The following is a 20,901-nucleotide window of genomic DNA, read 5'->3' on the forward strand; positions in this document are numbered from 1 at the left end:
CTGATTACTTAAAAGAGTTTAAAAAAGAAAAATAGGGAAATTTAAAGTACGGTTTTCAAGTAATTTGTTAGACCTGACACTTTGGGGAAGGCTTAGTGATCTTTTATTATCTTTTTCTAAATGCCAGTGATATTAAATAAAAAAAAAAAAAATAACGTAAAAAATATTAAATAAAGTTTTGTTAATCTAAAATTTTCCCAAGATAAAAAAATATTGTCAACATCAAATCTTTTTTTTATTTTGTCTAATTGAAACAATTAAAATTAAGACTTGGAAGTTGCATAAGTGATCAATATAACGAAGGTATATGCGACAGGAAGAAAAATTTTGCCACTCTCTTTCCCACAGAAAAAAAAAAATGAAAACCGATTAATTAAATAAGTCTAATTATAAGACATAGGATCTGTGCATCAAAGAAACGGAATTGTTATTTCGAATATCCCGGGGTTTCCGCGCTATTAAAATGACAACAAACCGTATCAGTCAAGATAGCTTTCGCGGATTCTGGATGTATTCTCCGCTACCATCCGAAACAGATGCCGAGAAACAACTAACATGCGTCAGACGCGTAACAAGACAAGCTACCTTCTATCTACCTTGCAACTGTAGTCAAGGTGCACATTTCGACTTGCTCCTGAGTGGCTACCCTACAGCGCATGCGCCAACTATGCTGGCGTCCATTGATTTTATTCAACGGTGAGGACCTCGACAGTTTATCTAGCCCTCGTGAACTCGACGTTGAAATCTTCGCAAAATTTGACCGGTGGTCAAAAATCACGTGCAAGCACGATTCTCATCTCTGCAGTGTTGTCGTTCTCGATCTCGGACAGCGCTAAAATTCAGGATCGCTTCCTGAGTCAGCAAGTCATCGTGGAAAATGGCGTCTACGGAAATATCAGGCCGTCGCAAGGCGTCTAAGCGACCGTTCCCTGCCGCCGCCTCAGAACCGTCTGCTAACGGACCGGTTCAGGCGACCGATCTTAGCCCTGTCGCGGCCAAAAAATCCAAACCTCACGAACCTGCACCTAGCAAATCCAAATCTAGGAAGGAGAATGATGGTAAGTCATGTTTATCTCTATAATTTGGCCACATTTCCAAGCGATCGCTGATTTTTTTGGGTGTGTATTTCTGTATCTAAGTGCCGATTGCATGCCTCTACTCTACTTGATCTAGATCGTGTTGTGTAACCATTTTGTGCTTGAATTCAGTGTTTTATTTCCACCTGCTTTTAGAAGCTCACTATTTATTGTGCTATCATTCCCCTGTTGATTAATTATCTGACTTCTAAGTTTGAAAATTAAAGTGTGATGTTTTTATTATGAATTCGCTTTATTGCTCGATTTTGAGCAATAATTTTTGAAGGCAATTGCCGTATACAAGAAATGCTCTATGTCTTTGCGAACCCCGTAGCCCAGGCAGACGGGGTGAAGACAAAGGAGGTGAGCAGCAATGGCGCTGGTAGTGGCGGTGACGCTTCCCGGAGGTTGCCGGGCAGCTGTAACCGGGTGTGTGTCGTAGGGCTGCGCCGCCCCAATCGATGTTCGTGGCAGCGGCTGTCTTGCAAGCGGGAACCGGTTTCGGTGGGCCCGGGGCCACCGAACGGCGGTAGCGGCTAAAGGTTGAAGGGGTTGCTGTCTTTCCCAACCATCGATCGCATCTTTTCGGGGGCAAGAATTGGGGGGATCTGCTGGATGAGCAATAGCTTCCTCCCGCGCGCTATTTAGTGAACCCTCCTCGCGATCTACTTTCCCATCTGCAATTCTGAGTAGATTTTTTTCTCATCAAGGTGGAAAAAAATTCATAACATATGAACTGTTGATAAATTACAAAATTAAACCTTGTGTTTCAGTCGGGAAGGAAGATGTGCATTAATGCTTCTTAATAAAAATATGATTAAATTAGTTCATTTGTGTGAATATTTTATATCAAAATATTTTTTGATTGTTTATAAATGGAAATTAATCACTCTAAAATATTTTTTTATCATTATAGTGTCATTTGTAAATTTAGCTTAACTGAAAGCTTTATTGCACAGCATGTAATAGAAGAATAAGTACAGTATTTAAAATTACAATTGTATATTCCTATTTTTTAAAATCCCCTGCCACTTGGATAATGTGAAAGTTTGGAGAGAGGAGTGCTGGTTCTGATGTCATCCTCATCATCTGGCATTGGTTCGAAATTAAAAGGCCCATTCCCAAATAGTTCACATGTTTCTTCAAAATTAGGACATTAATGTAACAAAAATTCTGCCTCTCCATTATTTTTTTTAAAAAAAGTCATCTTAGCTAAAATAAATCTAAAAATATGAAGATTTGGTTAAATTTCAAATATTTATAGCACCATGAGAATGCAGCATGCTCAAAATAAGTTGAATAGCAATCCAGTCATTCCATGTGGTATCATATCACACACAACTTATGTAAATATATGATATCTAAGATATTGACTCTAAAATTAAATTAATGCTGTGCATTTGTTGTGTCTTGCATGAATTCATAAATCTATCGCAGTATATTGCTGCTAAAAGTCCATTAATGCATATACCTTTTATAAACAGTCTATTTCAGAACTAAGTTTCTCTCCTCCGTCTTACATTTTTATTTACTTTGAGTGATTATTGCATGATTTCATATATATTACATATCTTGTTTTGTCGTCATCTCTTGTATCTACAACTATCAATTGAAGTAACAGAAAAATAGTCGAGGAAAATTCCAAAAAAGTGGCCCTCAAAAATATACAAAGTATCACTTAAGGCATAACAAGTCAAGGTTTTGAATTTATAAATACAAATATATTCTGAAATTATTATTGACTATGTAGTTCGTAAAATATATTGGTGATGATTGATATGATGGTGATTAATGATTCTGTCAATAATATCAAAATTTTAAGATCAAATTGTGATAGACATTAAAGTCATATTATTTTGATAGCCTTACACTTGTTTCTTTCACTGTACAAATGAATCATCCTAAAAGGGTCAAGTCACATGATATTATAATGCTATTGAAAACGTAATTATCTGATTCCTGTATCTTCTAATTTTCAATGTACTATAATTTTACCCATTTATTCCTTATGTAAACTGCATGTATATCAAACTGATTCATTCCTCCTTATCTTTTAACAATGGAAGAAACTCACTTGATTGAATATTGGATCAAACTATGAAAATGATTTAAATTTCATTCCAGTAAGGAAACCTATTGTTTTATTTTCAAAAATTTTTAAGATGGGAGTAAGAACCTGTTTTGTGCAATAATATTTTCAGCAATTGCCACAAACAAATGCCAAAATATTATTTAATTTTTAATCAATTAAAGATAAATCTCCTGAAGGTGTCCTTGCTCTTCTCCGTGCTCCAAAGTGTATCTGCTATATTTGGTAGCTGAAGCTCTAAAGGTCTTTCTGTAGTGTACCACCACAAGCACACTCATTCTTTTTTATTTTTAATGAAGATTATATCAGTATTTTTAGCATGCTTCAAGTACAGTTTTAGAGAAGATTTTACATTTTGTTAATTTCTTTTAATTATAGCTATGTTATCTTTTAATACAAAAGGAGGAAGTGGCGTTTCCTAATTCATCAATAAGGCATTCTTTGGTAAAGTCAATCTTTGCTTGATTTATGCAAACAAGACTTATGGATAAATAATATAATCTTGCACTTATGATGACCCAGTAGTGAAAGGGTTAAGATGTGTATCTACAGCTTTTTTGGGGAGAAAAAACAAATTGGGAAAAAAAATTTTGAAATTCACTTTCATGCTTCAAATACTTACATCTCAAAGCTTTAAAATGAACTGTTAATCCAAGAAATAAATGCAGAATTGTCTATGGGCATATTTATAATTGTAAACAAATTTCTCTTTTATGTAATGAAATTAAAATACAAAAAAGAAAAAAAAAATAGCTTAAGAGGCATATCTAGCTCTTTTACAAAAGAAAAAAAAAGTTAAAAAATTTTAGAAATACAATGTTTTATTGTTTACAGCTTAGTTTTTTTTGTTTGTTTTTATCCAATCTTACACAATATATTTAGAATTTATTCCATTATTTTGTGTGGGAATAGTTTATGTTCTATTTGACCATTTAAAATTAAAATTTTGCAGGCATCATAAGGCATATGAAGAAATCAGCAATGACTTTCAAGTTAGCACATGGTGGTTAATTATTGAATTGTTAATTCTGAACCCTTTCAACTGGAATTTGGTCTGATAGAAATTTTAAATCCTGTATAACAGTGACTCTTATTATGTCAGCCCATATAAAAGTAGAATTTATTTACCCGATAGGGAGTGAAGTCTAATCTCCAGGATATATATGCCCATTAGGGTTGAAAGGGTCAAAAGTGGGTTTTATTTACCCAATAAGGAATAAAATATAATCTCCGTGATGTATATACATATTATGACAAAAAGAATTAAAGGAAAATAAACAAGATGAACATTAGGTATTGGACTTTTGACTGAGTGTGTTATGTTGCTAATTCTGCATTTTATGGCCATATATTTAAAACATATATAATATAGAAATTTGTAAATAATTAGCATCTTATTTTTATATTGATATATTAAGAAATTAATATTCTCATCACTTCAGTTACAGTGGGCCATAAGGTCAATGATACTGAAAATCATGATAAGGAAAATTTGGGTACAAAGCAAGGTATGTATTTTATTCCTAATGTAATTTCATGCAATAATAAAATTTCACTTATTTCATAAATAATTGTCCCAAAATTTTACAGGATACAGTATTTGCATTATGATATAAATTATTGATTTATAATTGTAGTTTCCATTCCTTATGTGAATACATTTTAAGATCCAATTTCTTTTTATACTGACTGTCAAGATCTTTTTATCTATAGTTTTTATTCATACTTTTGAAGTGAAGTATGCATAGTTTTTATATTGATATAAAGTTTTTTCCTCTTATAAGGTTTAATTATTCGCATAATTAGTTATTATTATTCCTTCTTTCTATCATAGAATTAAATATGTGCAACATTCCATACCATTTGTTCTAAATTTTCTTATACTAATACTTATTCATAATTTTCATTCTTATTTTTATTGCCTAAATTGTTTTGAGACACTCTCTCCCTCATGTTGTTTTTTTATATTTAGTTGTTTCCTGTTGAAGTATCTAAAAATCACCTTTGCATAATATATATGTATTTATATTTCAGTACTCGTTTTCAATTGGACTTCTGAAGAGCTGACACAACTTATTACAAATTTATCTGCCTGTTTACCTCGAAATGATAATGTGAAATACACAACTCTTATTGACAAGTTGGATTGGGAGAAAGTTAGATTTGGCCAGTACACGGCAGCTCAATGCAAAGATAAATGGATGCAAATTGTAACTAAAGTACGTTGGAATTTTTTTTAATTATAAAAAGTCAGCAATGCATATTAAATTGCTAATGGCATTAACTAAATTTTAATTTGAAGCTACTAAAATTAAATGTAAAAATTGAGAAATGATCAATAGAAGTTAATAATGAATTTTTATCTGTTGCAAAAGTTACTTGTGAAAATAATTCAAAGCTATTTCTCTTTTTTCATACTTGAAAGGATTTTTTTTAATTTGAGCTATGTATGTAGTTTCTATTAGTTGATCAAAAATTCTTACAAAGAAAAATATAAACTCTCTGTAAGCCTTTTAAAAAAATATGTTGGTATATGTAATTAAATTTTTGCCCATCTGATGTATTTTTATGTAATTAGAAAACAATCCATGAATATTTTGATTCATTTTTCTTTACAGCTCCGTCGATTTCGTACATTAACAGATATGGTTACAGATGCTAAAGCATGGTTAAAGCATCCATGGTCTTCATACAGTTCTTCAAAAAAACAAGTATTTAATTTTAATTCAGTATTATTCAGAGAAGCTATTTGCTTAGCCAATATTTATTTTAATAAATTTTACATTTTTCCCCCTTTTCTTTCTTTTTTTTTTTTTTTTACAGAAACATCCAGAAATGCCAAAAAAACCTCTTACTCCTTACTTCCGTTATTTTTTGGAGAAAAGGGAAAAGTATAGTAAAGATAACCCTGAGATGTCTATGACAGATCTTGCCAAATTGCTATCAAAGAAGTTTCAACAATTGCCTGAAAAGAAAAAAGTACTTCATTCACTATAAATCACATTTTAAAAAATATAAAAAGAGTTGTAAATTTTTGATCTGAATCAGGCTTTCCTAAACCATGGATCACCAAAAAATTTTACAATTTCTTCTTCATTTTTTTAATTCTATAATTTTTTTACTTAAAAATTATTCAGAAAACTATCTTGTTTTCAAGAAACTTTCACTGAGAATATCTATGTAACCATTTATTTGAAATTTTTTGCCATTACTAATTGTATCATCTGTATTTATTCTTCAATTTTTGAATGAAAATGAGATCCTAAAATATTTTTCTTTTTTTTTTCTTGGAAAAAGCTTTATTAATTAAAAAAAAGTTGAAATCGTGTTGTTTAATTTCAGTATATTTAAGGTTTTTTTTTTTTTTTTGCAATGTAAATGTTTTTGTCAAATTGTATTTAAAATTCGGATATTTAAGGATTTTTAAAAGTTTGTTTTTTAATTGATTTACAGTTTTAGGAAATTCTAAATTGTTAGCTTAAAACTGCAGATAATCTTTGTTCTGTGTAAATTTCTTGGGAAAAACAATAATAATTTTAAAGCATGAAAAGGGAGTAAACTTTTTATCTATATTGTTAATTTCTGCATGTTCTGGAGCAGCAGTGGCCTGGTGGTAAGATTGGGGTTTCTAGTCTGGATTGTTCCAGGTTCAAAACTTGACTCTACTAATGATCTTTCATTTATATAAGTCTAGTGCATATTAATTATTACATAGATCTAATTTCTTCCAGTTGCTATGATACAGAATTTTTGAGAAAGTGTACCATCTCAGGTATCATCCTCATCATCTGATCAAAATTCCCAGATCCCAAATAAATGTTAATCTAACTAAAAGAAAACTTGCATGTTCATATATTGTATGAATGTATAAGCTGGAATTGAAAAAAAAAATGAAGTATGAAATTTAAAAATTAAGCATTTTTTTTTAATTTGGTTATTTTGATCTGTTGAATTTATTTGACGAAAAGGGGGTTTAAAAAAGGCTTATGCCAATGCTCTTTTTTTCATGATCAGTCTAATAACTTAACTTTATGCCTTTACTCATTATTATGTTTATTATTATTGTTATGAATTATTTGTAGATGAGTATTTATTTAGTTATGGCCTCATATCAGTGTCTTGTTTCTTTTTACTTAGCAAAAGTATAGAGAAGCATATGAAAAGGAGAATGAAATCTATAAACAAGAATTAGAAAAGTTTAAGTATGCTCTTTATTTATTATTTATCTGTGCTGTATAAGCAGTTCGTTGGTATTTAAAAAATTTTCTCTCTAAAAAAATAGATATTTTTAACTGTAAAAGATAGCAACTATAGATTTAAATTGTTTTTTTTTGTCACCAAAGTTCCATTGGTAGTAATGAAGTGAAATTTATCAAATATATCAACCTTATAGAACATTTTTATTGGTGACATAAGATTATTGTTTTGATGTTTCTGCACAAATTTTGAGACTGCTGCACTAACAGAAAAAACTGTTTGTGCAGCAGCATCTATAAATACCAATTGTTGCCATATTAACACAATATCAGTTTTTCATTAAAACATATTTAAGTGTGATGAATTACACTAATGTTAAAAAAATCAAATTTCAATTTTAAAAAATGTTTTTCTTAAAATTTTTTATTGATTCTGTCCTTTCCTTCAACCAATTTTGCACTTGCTTTATTTTTTTCTGAGCAATAAAAACCTTCATGCTCTTTAATAAAACTTATTCAAGTACATTTCAGTATAATTGCAGTGTAATTTGAAAGGAAAGGAATAATAATAATAAAAAAAAAAAACATTCTGTGAAAACTTTAAAAAGTTTGTGGTGAAAAGCTTATATGCCAGTTAACAGCTATGTTACATGAGCAATTGCTTTTGTATTGTGGTCATGTTACTGGACTACGAACTACAAGGTCCCAGGTTGTATCCTCGTTCATCACATACCGCCACATTGGTGACCTCGGACGATGAACCTTCAACCTTTGTACAGCTGTTGTGGCGCCATCTACCCACAGCAACCGAAAGTCGTCAGACTCACTTGACACAGCAACCGAAAGTCGTCAGACTCACTTGACACAGCAACACAAAGTCGTCAGACTTACTTGTCACAACAGCACACTCACACCATAACACTTGGCGCTACTCAAATGGGTACAGGCGCATTAGACTTAACAGCTAATAAATAATACATGACCACTCAACAGCCATATCGTTCGTCTCATCTCCGACTCACTGGAGGGAGAATCTGATGAAAGGTTTATAAGCCAGTTAACAGCTACACTACACGAGCAATTGCTTTTTTATTGTGGTCATGTTACTGGGCTGCGAACCACAAGATCCCAGGTTCTATCCTCGCTGATCGCATACCATAAGTTTTTTTGTTAGCTTGATTGCAGTTAAAATATGTATATAAAACTCAATTGATATATGTGATGAAACATGCAATTTTTCTGTAAATTTGGATAACGTTTTTATTTTTTATGAGCTTTTATACATTTTGAAATCTGTTGCACTAATCTAAAAATTGATATTTTGTGTCTACATCTATCCTTGACAAGAATCTACAAAATGGAAAAATGCCATCTTATGGAAATATACTTTTAAAAGTAAACCTGATAAAAGTTGGGAGCTTTTAATTTAATATAATGTCAATTTATTGAAATTTTTAATGTTCATATTTTTGAAATTTTATTTATTTATTTTTTTCAAGAAAATGTCACCCAGAGCAGTTTCCAACTCCCGAAATGAAACAACAATCTAATTCAAATGAAGGACCAGACAAGCCTCTTAATGCTTTTGCCATTTTTGTGAATGATCGACTTAAGAAATCAGAATTTAGTCAGGTACTAATTTGATTTGATTGATTTACAGTTTTTTTTTTAAGTTATTATTTTCTCATATAAGGCATTCCCAAAATAATTTTTTTATGGCTTAAATTTTATATTCTAGTAAATGCTTTGAAATCAGCAGATTTTCATATTAGTATTATAAATTTCTTATAGTAGATGACAGGATTTAAATTAATAATAAAAACAATACAAGTGTTTAAGTTCAATTAAAAAAAAAATATTTACTATTTTCCTTTGAGATTTTTTTTTTTTTTTTTTTTTTTTTTTGTTAATAGGAAAATAAATTTGTTTTTGTAAAATTTTGATATATCTTGGATTTAGAATGTATCTTTTCTTGATAAATCTTTTGTAACATTTCTGCATAGTAGTTATATAGATTAATACTTTCTAAACTTGATTTTCATATTAATTTCCTTTCATTAATTTTTTGAGCTTGTTGATACATATTGTTAATTTACTTTTTAGATTGAAAAACGTGAAGCAATGGAAAAGCTGCGCAAGATGTGGAATAGTTTAAATGATAACAAAAAAGTGAAATGGATAAGAAAAGCAATTCAAGATGAACAGCGTTATGGGGTTTGTTAAGTTCTTCATTATCCATCACGGGGTTTTTTATTTTTTTTGGGTTAAAATATTTCTTATAAATTTTTATTTATTTACCTTCATAAAAAATATTTACTTTAGTTATTTTTCTTTTTTTTATGAAGGCTGAAGTTGAAAAATACAGGAGTGAGCATCCCGATTTTCACCCAGAACCTGTAAAAGCAGTTTTAAGTAAAGCTGAGAAGGAATTAAAAGACAGATGTGATGGGAAACCAGAGAGACCTCCAAAGTATGACATTTGTATCATGCCTTATTATAATTGCTATTTAAATAAAGTTGAAGCTTGTAGTTCCTTTTAAACATTTAAATTAACAGCTTTGCATAACAAATTATGTATCAAATGACTTAAGAGTTTTTTTTTTTTTTTTTTCCAAATATTTCATAAGATTGAAGTTTTTTTTTTTTTTTTTTTTTTTCAAGAAAATCAAAAAAAGTTATCAGCGTTTGAATATTTCAGAACTGTTCCATGAGCTTTTTTTGTATGTAATGCTCTTCTGCCTACTATCCTTACCTGTCCCATACACATAAAGTACCATTCTCAATATAAACATGTATGATTGCTTAGAAATGTCTAGGAATAAATAAAAGCAGTAATGGAAGTATAAACTTTTAAAATGTAGTGTTCTCATTCTGTGGATTTTTAAAAATAAAATTTGCATATTAAAGAAATCCCTATCTTTAAGTAGAAAACAAATTCTTGCCTGAATATTTTCATGGACTATTGAGTAGATTATTGATTAAATAATATTAAACCTTTTTAGAATTATTGTCAAACCTGTTCCCTATCTTTTGATAAAGCTAACCTTAATATACTGTTAATTCTTTGCTATAATATTTTTTCATTGCTTGATTTTTGTGTAGATTTCTCTTTGAATCCTCTTCCTGATGTAAATTCTTCATTGTGTCTACAATTTTTAAATCAAAAGAGCTGTGTCTTATTTAAGAAAGCTAAAAAGTTTCATTTATAAAGGCGTAGTTACACATTCAGTCTGATGGTATAGATGATATGCTATTATATAGAGTTTTGAGAGAAGACTGCTCCTATTGTATATTCATCAGATTATGATTTTAAATTTGCATATTTTACACCATTAGTTATTGAAAATGTGGCATTGTAATAAATAAATAAATCTAATCCAATGCAATTATTTTCAAAAGAAGCATTGATCATTTCAATCAAGATAAGAAATGTTTTGTATAAAAACTAATTGATTGGATCTTGTATAGAAATTATGCATTTTTACTATTTTGAAATTATGAACTTTTTTCCTTTCTTAATAAGCGTTTATCGAAAATACATTAAAAAAATTTAAAACATTAAAAGATCAGAAATATTAATGAAGAACTTTTTAATTGTTATGCATTGGATTTCTCTTCTTTCTTCCTCCTTATGTATTTATTTTATTTGCAGTTCAGGATACAGTCTATTTTCAAGAATTAAACTGCGAGAATTAAAGGATCTTCCATCAAAATCAAAAATGGGGGAGATTTCCCGAATGTGGAAAACTTTGTCTGATGCTGAGAGGGAGAATCTTAATAAACAGGCTCAAATTGTAAGCATAACAACTTCCTATAAATCTTCAAATGTATACATGAATTTTGATTATGCATTTTGATATATTATTATATTCATCATGTAAAAATATTTTGCAGGCTATTGCTAAATATAAGCAAGAATATGCTGCCTATTTAAATAATTTGCCTGATAATGAGAGGGTAAAGCTTGAGAATGAAACCAAGCCAGCTAGCAAAAAGAAACCTGTCAACCATGTAGTTGTAGAAACAATTAATAATGATGTTACAGAATTGGAAGCTATTGATGGTGCTAGACCTAAGAAGCCTTTATCTGCCATGTTTTATTACCAACAAGAAAAATTTGCTGTGGCACAGCAAAAACATCCTGATATGTCTAAACAAAATATAATGAAAATGCTTGCCAAGGATTATAATGATTTACCTGAGAAAAAGAAGGTAATAATTTGTTTCTTAAAACTGTTCATTTGTATAAATAAAGATTTAAAAAAATATTAGTGGATATACTTATTTTAATTCTAAATATTTTTTTTATATAATAATAAGAATTTAAAGAATAAGAATTTAAATTGAGCTAATCTAATTTTTATCTTTTAATAATCTTAATAATTTATCTAATGATTTTAATAAAAAAAGATAAAAATATATTAATTTAATATTAGTTTAAAATGCTTATTGCAACTTGTTTAAATGAACAAAAATTTTGCTTTGTACCTTTTGCATTGACAAATACAAACATATATCTGTTTAATGTTACACATATGTTGTTGAATTTCAATGGTGGTGATGGAAGTAGAAATTTAAAAAAAATCAGAGAATAATATTGAAAGTTTGAAACCTTATTAATGTATTTATAATTATTTATTTATCAGCCATTTCCTAATTAGTGTTATTTGAATGTAACAGTAACACATTCTAATTGTTTTTATCAGCCATTTCCTAATTAGTATTATTTGAATGTAACAGTAACACATTCTAATTATTTTTATTGCAATTTTAAATTTATAGCTGTAACAAAACTTTGGATTTGTATTTTAGGACCTGATTTATGCTAATCTATCCTTTTAAAAATTATATATGAAGAAAATGCATAGCTTAATTGTGATCAAAATAAGACATACATGAAGAAAAAAATATAGTAGTTCAATTTAAGCTTGATTCAAAATAATGAATTTTTGCATTATATTTTTTTTTCTGGATTAGCATTAATTATGTTTTTCTTATCAGCTTATTAATTATGTTGAAATAATAGTAAATCATTCTCTTATCAAGAAATTCTCTAAATGTATATAATCAACAGTATGAATAAGTTGCAATTGTTCGTCATAAAAATATTTTTTTCCTACTTCCATAAAATAACTTATTATTATTTATTCCACCATTCTGATTGCATCTCTAAGAAAAAGAAGAAGAAAAAAAAAATTGAAGCTTTCATTTATTTATATGGATTGTATTTAAAAGCAGTCAACAAATCCAAAAGTGAATAGCCTGAAGAAAAATCTAAACTGTTTAATTTGGAATTCTGTAAAAAAAAAAAAAAAAAAAAAAAAAAAAAAAAGTCTTGTTTGATTAAATTACTGTTTATTAAAACTACTTAGTAAATTTTTTTGCAAATTTCTATTTTATGCTCTCAACATCTATGACATTATCTTTTAAATAATTGATTGATTTTCTAGGAGAAATATAAAAAAATTGCAGAGGAGGCAAAAAAAGCATATGATGAAGGTTCAACATCAAAAGGGTAATAAATTTTAATGTTTTATATACATAAACTTATTTTAATCTTGTAATTTCGTTTAAACATATTTTCTATCAAAGGAAAAATACATTTTATCTTTTTATTTTAGGAAGCATGAAAGTGGTGGGAAAAAGAAACTGTTTAAAGGAGAACCAAAAAGGCCTCCTCAGTAAGGACAATATTTATTATTATTATTATTATTGCACATGTAAAATCTGATGAAAAGGACATCCTTTCACCCAAATTTTGATCCATTTTTAAATCATCATTTTTCATTTACAACTTTCAACAAGTAGACAAACATGACACATTTCCATAAATTTCAGCATTTTCAAAATTAAATTTTATCATTCTTGAGATTTATTTATTTCTGTTATGTAATAATTATACAATATTTATAATATCTCAAGTACTCTATGTATAAACTTATACATTTTATTATTCAAATATCATATTTATTTTACCTCTTGATATATATATTTAGCACAATTCATTTTTTTAATGAAATTTAGCTTTTTTTTTTCCAAGTCTGTGCTATATCTGAATTGGGTCGCCCATCATATTATTAGTGATATTTTAGTCACATTAATGAAAATATAAATTTAGCTTGTTGTTGTAAATAGCTATTGTGATTTATAGTAATCGTTTTGAATTAAAAGTGGCCATCAAATTATTTTCAATTTAAAGTTCTGAATCAAATAAAATCTTATGTTGAAAGAAAGAACAAAGAATTAAAATTAATGATTTTTATAAATTTAGTAAAATGTTTTTCAAAATGAATATATAAATTAATTCAAATTACTTCAAAAGAAAATTTCATGTACAGTGCATCAAAATCAGCTGTGAAATTAACTTAAAACTTAAGAGTAAAAACAGTTTTGTAGAATGATACATATGTGATATTATTAAATGGACAAAAGTACCACATCAAAAATTGGAACAAAGTTTACTTTGTTTTCAAAATTATTATGGACTTTTTAATAACAGCGTTATTTTATCAATAGCTGAATAAGTGTCTATTTTACGATTGCATATTCTTTTAAGCTTGGAAGTGTATGTCATATTTAAAGCAAGTTTATTTTGGTGTGCTCATAATTTGTTATTGTAATTAATATGATTCCATTTTAGACAAAGGATGAAGCTTTTATACATACTATATTTACTAATTTAATATCTGACATTAATGTCAACAAAAATTTATGGAATGAATAAAATAGAAAAAAAAATCTATTCCATTTTGCAATTCATAATATAATATCACTGCTGTCCAAATATTTAAATAGACAACAGTGACTATTTTCACAGTTTGTTAGTATGTAAAATATAATCCAAATTAATTGATGTATTTGAGAAAACTGTGTAATTAAATGAAATTTTGGCAATGCTTGTGTATTTTTTAAAGACAAGCTTGCATTAAGGATAATATTGTATTGTAATATAGCAATTAGGAATATCATTTTTAAGTATTTATTATTAAATGTTAAAAAAAACTTTTTTTGGTGAAATGTAGTTTATTATTTGTATACAATAATCAAAATGTCTCCACCCCCTCCCTACAAATTTTTATTTGTGCTCAGTTTTATAAAACAACAATCAAAATTATGTGTAAGATAATTCATTTTTTAAACTAACTTGATAGCTGAATTCTTATTACTTAGTCATGTATAGACTGGCGTTTCTATTCTCTTTTAATTGTATGTAAGTATATACATTTGTTTTTGAAATTAGATGCAATAATTATATATATATATATTTAAAAAAAAGATGTCTTCTTATTTTTAAAACTTGTATATCTAACTTAATGCAATCATGTAAATATTTTGAAATGTTTATTTCTTTCTCTTTTTAATTTTTGGTTTAATTAAAGATAGAATGTATGGCGAGATTACTGATATATTTGGCAAGGAGACAAAATGTAAAATTCTAGGCCTGTCCTTCATTAATTTATTATATACACGCTAATGTGCATATATTTATCAGTTACTAATAACCAGACTGAATAACACTGAACTATATTTCCAAAAAAGTATATTGTTTAGTTGTAAATTGAAAATATAATTTGATAAGTACAAATGTTTAAACTAATGTAGCCATAAAGGCTAAACTCGATTCTTTCTACTTCCACTAATATTACATGAAAAATAACTTTAATCATTAAAAGGGACTAATATTGGAAATTTTTGTTATTTGTTAAAAAAATTCAGCAAATTCTTCTGTTAATAAATGTATTTTAATTTGTAAGTTTTTCAGTATTGTCAAATTCTTTCTTAATTGCTCTTTTCTCTATATATAGGAGTGGTTATGGATTATTTTCATCTGAAAAACTTAGTGAGCTTACACATGTTGATCCTAAAAATCGTATGACAGAAATTGCCAAACTGTGGAAATCCATGTCTGCTGCAGAAAAAGACCAGTATGCTAAACGAGTACAAGAAATGATGAGGCGGTATAATAAGGACATGCAGAAATTCCTGAAAGTGAGTTGTTTTATATTTTTATTTTAAAATTTAAACTTCTATTAATCATTTGCATTGTTTATTAAAAATTTATTAAATCATTGCAGGGTGCTTTTAATTCTTTGTTATTGGAAAGTAGTGACATCCCCACTTTGTTGGATGTAATATTTTTAGTATTTATATGCTTTTATTTGAAAGAACAGAATGTAAATTAAGAATATTAAATGTTATAGATGATGTAAAACATTACAATTTAATTTTTTGCATGAATTCAGATTTTTGTAATATTAACAATCGAGCTCCTCAACAATAAAGAGTTTTAAAATGTAAAATTTACTTGCTGAAAAGGAAATTTTTTCACCTAAAGAATTTAAAATAAATTATATCTGCTGTAACTTTATATCTTAAAAAAAGAACAAATAAGCAATTTTCATTACTTTGAAAAATTATTTAGAAATTTTGTCAAAGTAAATTATAAGTTGGAAAAGAAATACATTCAAAATATTTATGGTAAGCTAAAATGTTGGTAATACTCTATTAGAAATATTATGTAGTATTTATAATTTCGGATAAGTTTTGTTATCTAAAATTATAAATATATTTACTATTAATTAATTTGTATTTATTATTAATTAACAGTAAATATATATTATATTTGCAGTAAATATAATATATTTGCTATTAATTAATTTATATTTACTGTTTCTGATAACCTTTGTTATCTATAATATTTATTTTTATTTATCAAGCTATTATTGTTTGTTGTAATCATAAATAAAAATTAGTTTGCGATATGTCTTAGTTCAGTTCAGTTTAAAATATTTTTATTTACAGAGTCTAACTGTAGCAGAATTCCAAGAATATGAAAAATATCGAAAGGCTAGCATCAAGAAAAAAAGTAAAAAAGGGTCAGATGGCATCCAGGTAACATTTGCTTTTATAAAATATTATTTAACATTGATAATTATTAATTTATAGTTACATATTTGTTTCAATTGATGAATAACTAAATTTTTAAACAGCAACATGAATATCTTTCTTTTTATATTCTAACGGAATACTTTAAATATAGTTTCTAGTAAATGAGAAAAGGTATTTTAAGAAACATTTTAAACTCTACTTGAAGAATCTTACTCCATGCTTAAATTAATGGTTTTTATTATTACTTTTTTAGAAAATTGTTTTTAAATATTGATGAGATACAAAAATATTTATGGATTATAAACTTGAAAATGTTAAAGAATTTTGGATGATTTTTTTTTTCTTTTTGTCACAATTTGCTTTATGTATAAAGAAATGAGGGCCTTCTTTGCACCTGTGAATTATATAGATAATAAATTAAAATATTTCCTTGTAAGTTCTGATTTTTAGATTAGTTAGAAACATTTAAAAAGTAGTAAGTGTAACATTTACTTTGATTTTTAATTTTAGAAAAATGTTAAGAAAGAAACAGATTCAGATTCATCTGATGATGATTCATCAGATGATGATGATGATTCTGAGAAATCTGATGGAGATGATTCTGGATCAGGTTCTGGCTCAGGGTCAGGATCAAGTTCAGGTTCTGATGATTCAGGTAGCGATTCTGGAAGTGATGATGATGACGACGACGATGATGATGATGACGACGATGACGATGATGATGACGACGATGATGATGAAGATGATGACGATGATGAGAAAAAAGTAACTTTTTTTTCACATCTGATAATAAATAATGGATTTTATGGTTTTTTTATTATTTGAGATATGCTTTTTAAAAATTTAAATGCTCTTGCACTTAAGAATCATTTAATGAAAATAGAAATATATATATAATTTTATTTTTATGAAGAAGTAATAGAGTGTTATATGTTGTGAAGTCTTAACAAACATTTTAAAATACTTCAAAAAAAAATTGCATTCCCAAAAAAAAGCCGAAAAGTTTTTTTGAATCATGAAAAAGAATGTAAGGAATTAGAATTTTTTGATTTTGAAATATTTTATAAATATTTATAATAGATAAGTTAGCAATATTTCAAATGGATAAGTGTTTAAATTATTCTCCCTTTGAGCAAGAGATTAAGACATTTTTTAAGAAATTCAAAGTTTCTATGCAATAATATTTTTTCAGAATATAACTTTGTTTTGATTTTTAATAATTTTTTTAACTTATCCTTAATTTTCATCAATGAAATCTATTTTATTGAATTTCAAAAATTTTATTTTTATTATTTGCTGCTGCCACTAATAGAAATTATGTTAAATCTTGATTTTGCCATTTTTTAAGGATTTAAACATTTAATCTTATCCTTATAGGCATTAAATTTTTTCGTAGTTACTTAATTTGTTTTTGCAGTTATATAATCATTTTGATAGATTCTATCTATTTTAATCAAATATAAATTCTTTATATGTATTACTTGAGAAAAATAGCATTGTTACTTTCTTAATTTTATCATTATAATTTGTTGTTAGATAAAAAAAAAAATATATGAAATGAAATAATCAGTTGTTACGAAAACATGTTAAGATAATAATTTGTATAATTTGCTTTTGTACATGATTGTAAGAAAGTTGAAAATTTGACATATCTAAAAAAATGATTAATAATTATAATTAATGAAAAAATTTTATTGTTAGTTGATATAAAATGTGTGTCTTGAATGATATTTGAAATATGTTGACTGGTAGAAACAACCCTAAAAAGTTCAAGTCAAACTTCAGATTGATTAAATCTATCAATTAATATTATAATATTACATTTTGAAACCTTTTTGAAACCAAATTGTTCCTTTGAATGATTCTTATTTTATATTTGTTGTATATTTTAATTATCTTTTTTATTTCAATTTTTGAAGGATGGAGATGACAATGACTCTAGCTCAAGTGACAGTGACAGTGATAGTGGCAGTGGTTCTGATAGTGGAAGTGGCAGTGACGATAGCAGTGACTCTGGCTCTGATAAATCAGACAATGAAGAAAAGAGCAGTTAATTTATCCTTTTCTGTGACATCCAAACAAGCACAACTTTTTTATTGAGTAAATGCTTGTCACTGACCATTAAGTGCCTATTATTCAAACTGGACAAGAGAGTTATAAGATGGAACATTTTTAATGAAATATTGGAGGAATGAATTTTATGTCCTCGGCAGTTATCATGCATTTCCATAATTAAGATACTTTTTCACATGTTGTACAGTATCCAGTTATATTAATTGGAAGAATTGTACTGTTTAAACTGTGAGACATGTACGTGGCAAAGAATTTGCTTGTACTTTACTACACTTCTTTTAATGAAGAGAACGAAACTGGATTGACTTCCTAAATTCTTTGATAGAGGACCAATGATACATGAGTGATATAAACTGAAACACTGCAGTAGTAAAAATTAGTAAAGAAGCAACTAACCTCTGTTATTCTCTTAAGATTCAATGGATATCTAATGAATGGAAAGGCGGTTTTTAAAAAATTCTGCATGTTGTCTTCAAGGGAGAAAAGAAATCACCAGAGTAACCTCTTACCATAAAATTTTTCCTGCATTATGTTCCTAAAAAGGAATAGTGTGCTTTTTCTATTCTTTAAAAAATGTGTGATCTCCATATATGAAAAAAAGAAAATGTTATTCACAAACACATTTTATAACTGTTTTAATAGATGTCCATAGAATAATATTTTACTACAAACTGTGTTCAAGTCACTAGGTGTTGTCATTAAGTTAGAAATGAGCTATTTTTTAAATTGTGCACATTCTGGAATCATAGAATACTCTTTTTATTATGTCTATATATGTTGATATGGAAACATAGAAAAGAGGATTCATTAAGTGAAAAATGAATGTAGCAAATTGTTAAATACATTAAAAGCTGTAGTGTCTTTTTGACTGCCCAGTTTTTCTTTACTATAATATTTATTTTTTAAACATAGAAGACAGAGCAATAAACTAATATTGCAAACTTTTTCTGAAAGGTTATTTTAAAGATATTTTAAGAATTATGACAACAACATTCATCACAATGAATAAGAATACTTGATGATTTTTTTTACATGTTATCCCATCTTATGAAATTTTTTTATTTAATTTTTTTAATTTAATCGCCACCTTTGTAGATTAGCTGCATTGTCTGGAATAATTGTTATGTTTGATTTTAATTCATTCTGCTATGCATAACTTAATGTTTCTTACACTCTCGGCAGCATATTAAGCATCAAATTATGACAGACATTAAGTTTATGTTTTGTTAATGGCTTTATACTGGTTTTGTTTATTGTGCACTTGAATTTCCCTTAATCGATTCCCATGACTTCAAAGTGCATTAAAAACTTGTGTCTGAGTAATCTTTTTCAAGTGGCATATTCTGGTTATATCATTTTACTTCCTAATTCCACATGTAAAATACAGATAAATAGCAGATTCTTTCTTCCTTCTTTAACGGTGGAAGATAATCACATGATAAATATTTGTTAAAATAAAGGAAAATTTTAAGTTAAATAATAAATATTTGTTAAAATAATGGAGAAATTTAATTTTGTTGCAAAAGTGAGAATTTATTATTGAAAATTAAATTAAAAGAGTAATTTAAAAAACTGTTAAAATTCAGGGAAAAAATGTTTTGCAGTTAAATTACTACCAATAAAAGAAATTTTTTAAAACTTAAAATTGGTATGAAAATCAATTTTTTTGTAATGTTATTTTTGTTAATTGCCTCGTTACGGCAACAAATTCTTGCTTAATTTCTAACTAAAAATCTGGTCAAAATTTCCTCTGAGATGCACCCCCCCCCCCTTTTAAAAGTATATATGTGCCAAATTTTGTAGCTCCAGGTCAGACTATCTATTTTTTAGAACATGAATATACGCACATGCATTCTTTAATAATAGTAAAAATGTCATGTGCTCTATACATTCCTATTGACTGATATAAAAAATTTTAACATTAAAGAAAACAATCAATTAATTTAATGTTTAATATTAAAGAAGTTTTTTTTTATTGTAAAAATCCAGTTGCAAAAAAACAAAGAAAAAGAAAGCCAAATTAAGTAGCTTGATTTTTTTATATATATATATATATAAAAAAAAAACATTAGTATGTTAATAGTGTTAACGTTCTGTTAAATTGTTCACTTCTTAGATAATTGAAATAGGATTATGTCTGCATTTATTTTATAAGTTATTTATTGTCTCATTTCTTTAGTTATAATTTTTTGAAAATACAATTTTTTTTTTAAAATTACTTCTGAACTATAAATATTTGATGAAAATAAAAATTGTATAAAATGATTTCCAAGACTTCTCCATTTTTGCTTTTAAAAACATATGATTTTAGGTAAGCAGTTTATTTATTTGAATTTAATTTCTTTTATCTTAGTTTAAAATAAAATAAATTTGTAATTAATTTTTATTTTATTTCATTTTTTTTATGTTTTAAAATTTTATGAAAAAGTTTTAATTTTTAATGAATATAATGAAGAATTTGATAAAATTTTAAAGCTTTTAATAAATTTGAAAATGAATATCATTTTCATTATACCTAACGCTTTTTAAGTTGTGATGTCTTTTGGCATCACCAAAATAAGGCTTTTCTATTCATTTC

The 20,901-nt window shown here is 27.1% G+C and overlaps 1 protein-coding gene across 1 annotated transcript; it reads left to right on the forward strand.

Moving 5' to 3' along the window:
- The first annotated feature begins 639 nt into the window (after positions 1–639).
- On the forward strand, positions 640–20,372 carry LOC129972220 (nucleolar transcription factor 1-A-like). The gene is made up of 17 exons (XM_056086259.1): positions 640–1,058; positions 4,608–4,673; positions 5,200–5,384; positions 5,784–5,876; positions 5,989–6,144; positions 7,303–7,367; positions 8,861–8,993; positions 9,465–9,575; positions 9,707–9,831; positions 11,014–11,155; positions 11,256–11,573; positions 12,812–12,876; positions 12,983–13,042; positions 15,167–15,350; positions 16,164–16,253; positions 16,761–17,015; positions 18,170–20,372. Exons 1-17 carry the CDS (start codon positions 878–880, stop codon positions 18,302–18,304), a joined length of 2,364 nt encoding a protein of 787 aa, XP_055942234.1. The 5' UTR covers positions 640–877; the 3' UTR covers positions 18,305–20,372.
- The last annotated feature ends 529 nt before the right edge of the window (positions 20,373–20,901 follow it).

Source organism: Argiope bruennichi, chromosome 6, assembly GCF_947563725.1.
Source record: "Argiope bruennichi chromosome 6, qqArgBrue1.1, whole genome shotgun sequence".
NCBI classification, from domain to species: Eukaryota; Metazoa; Arthropoda; class Arachnida; order Araneae; family Araneidae; genus Argiope; species Argiope bruennichi.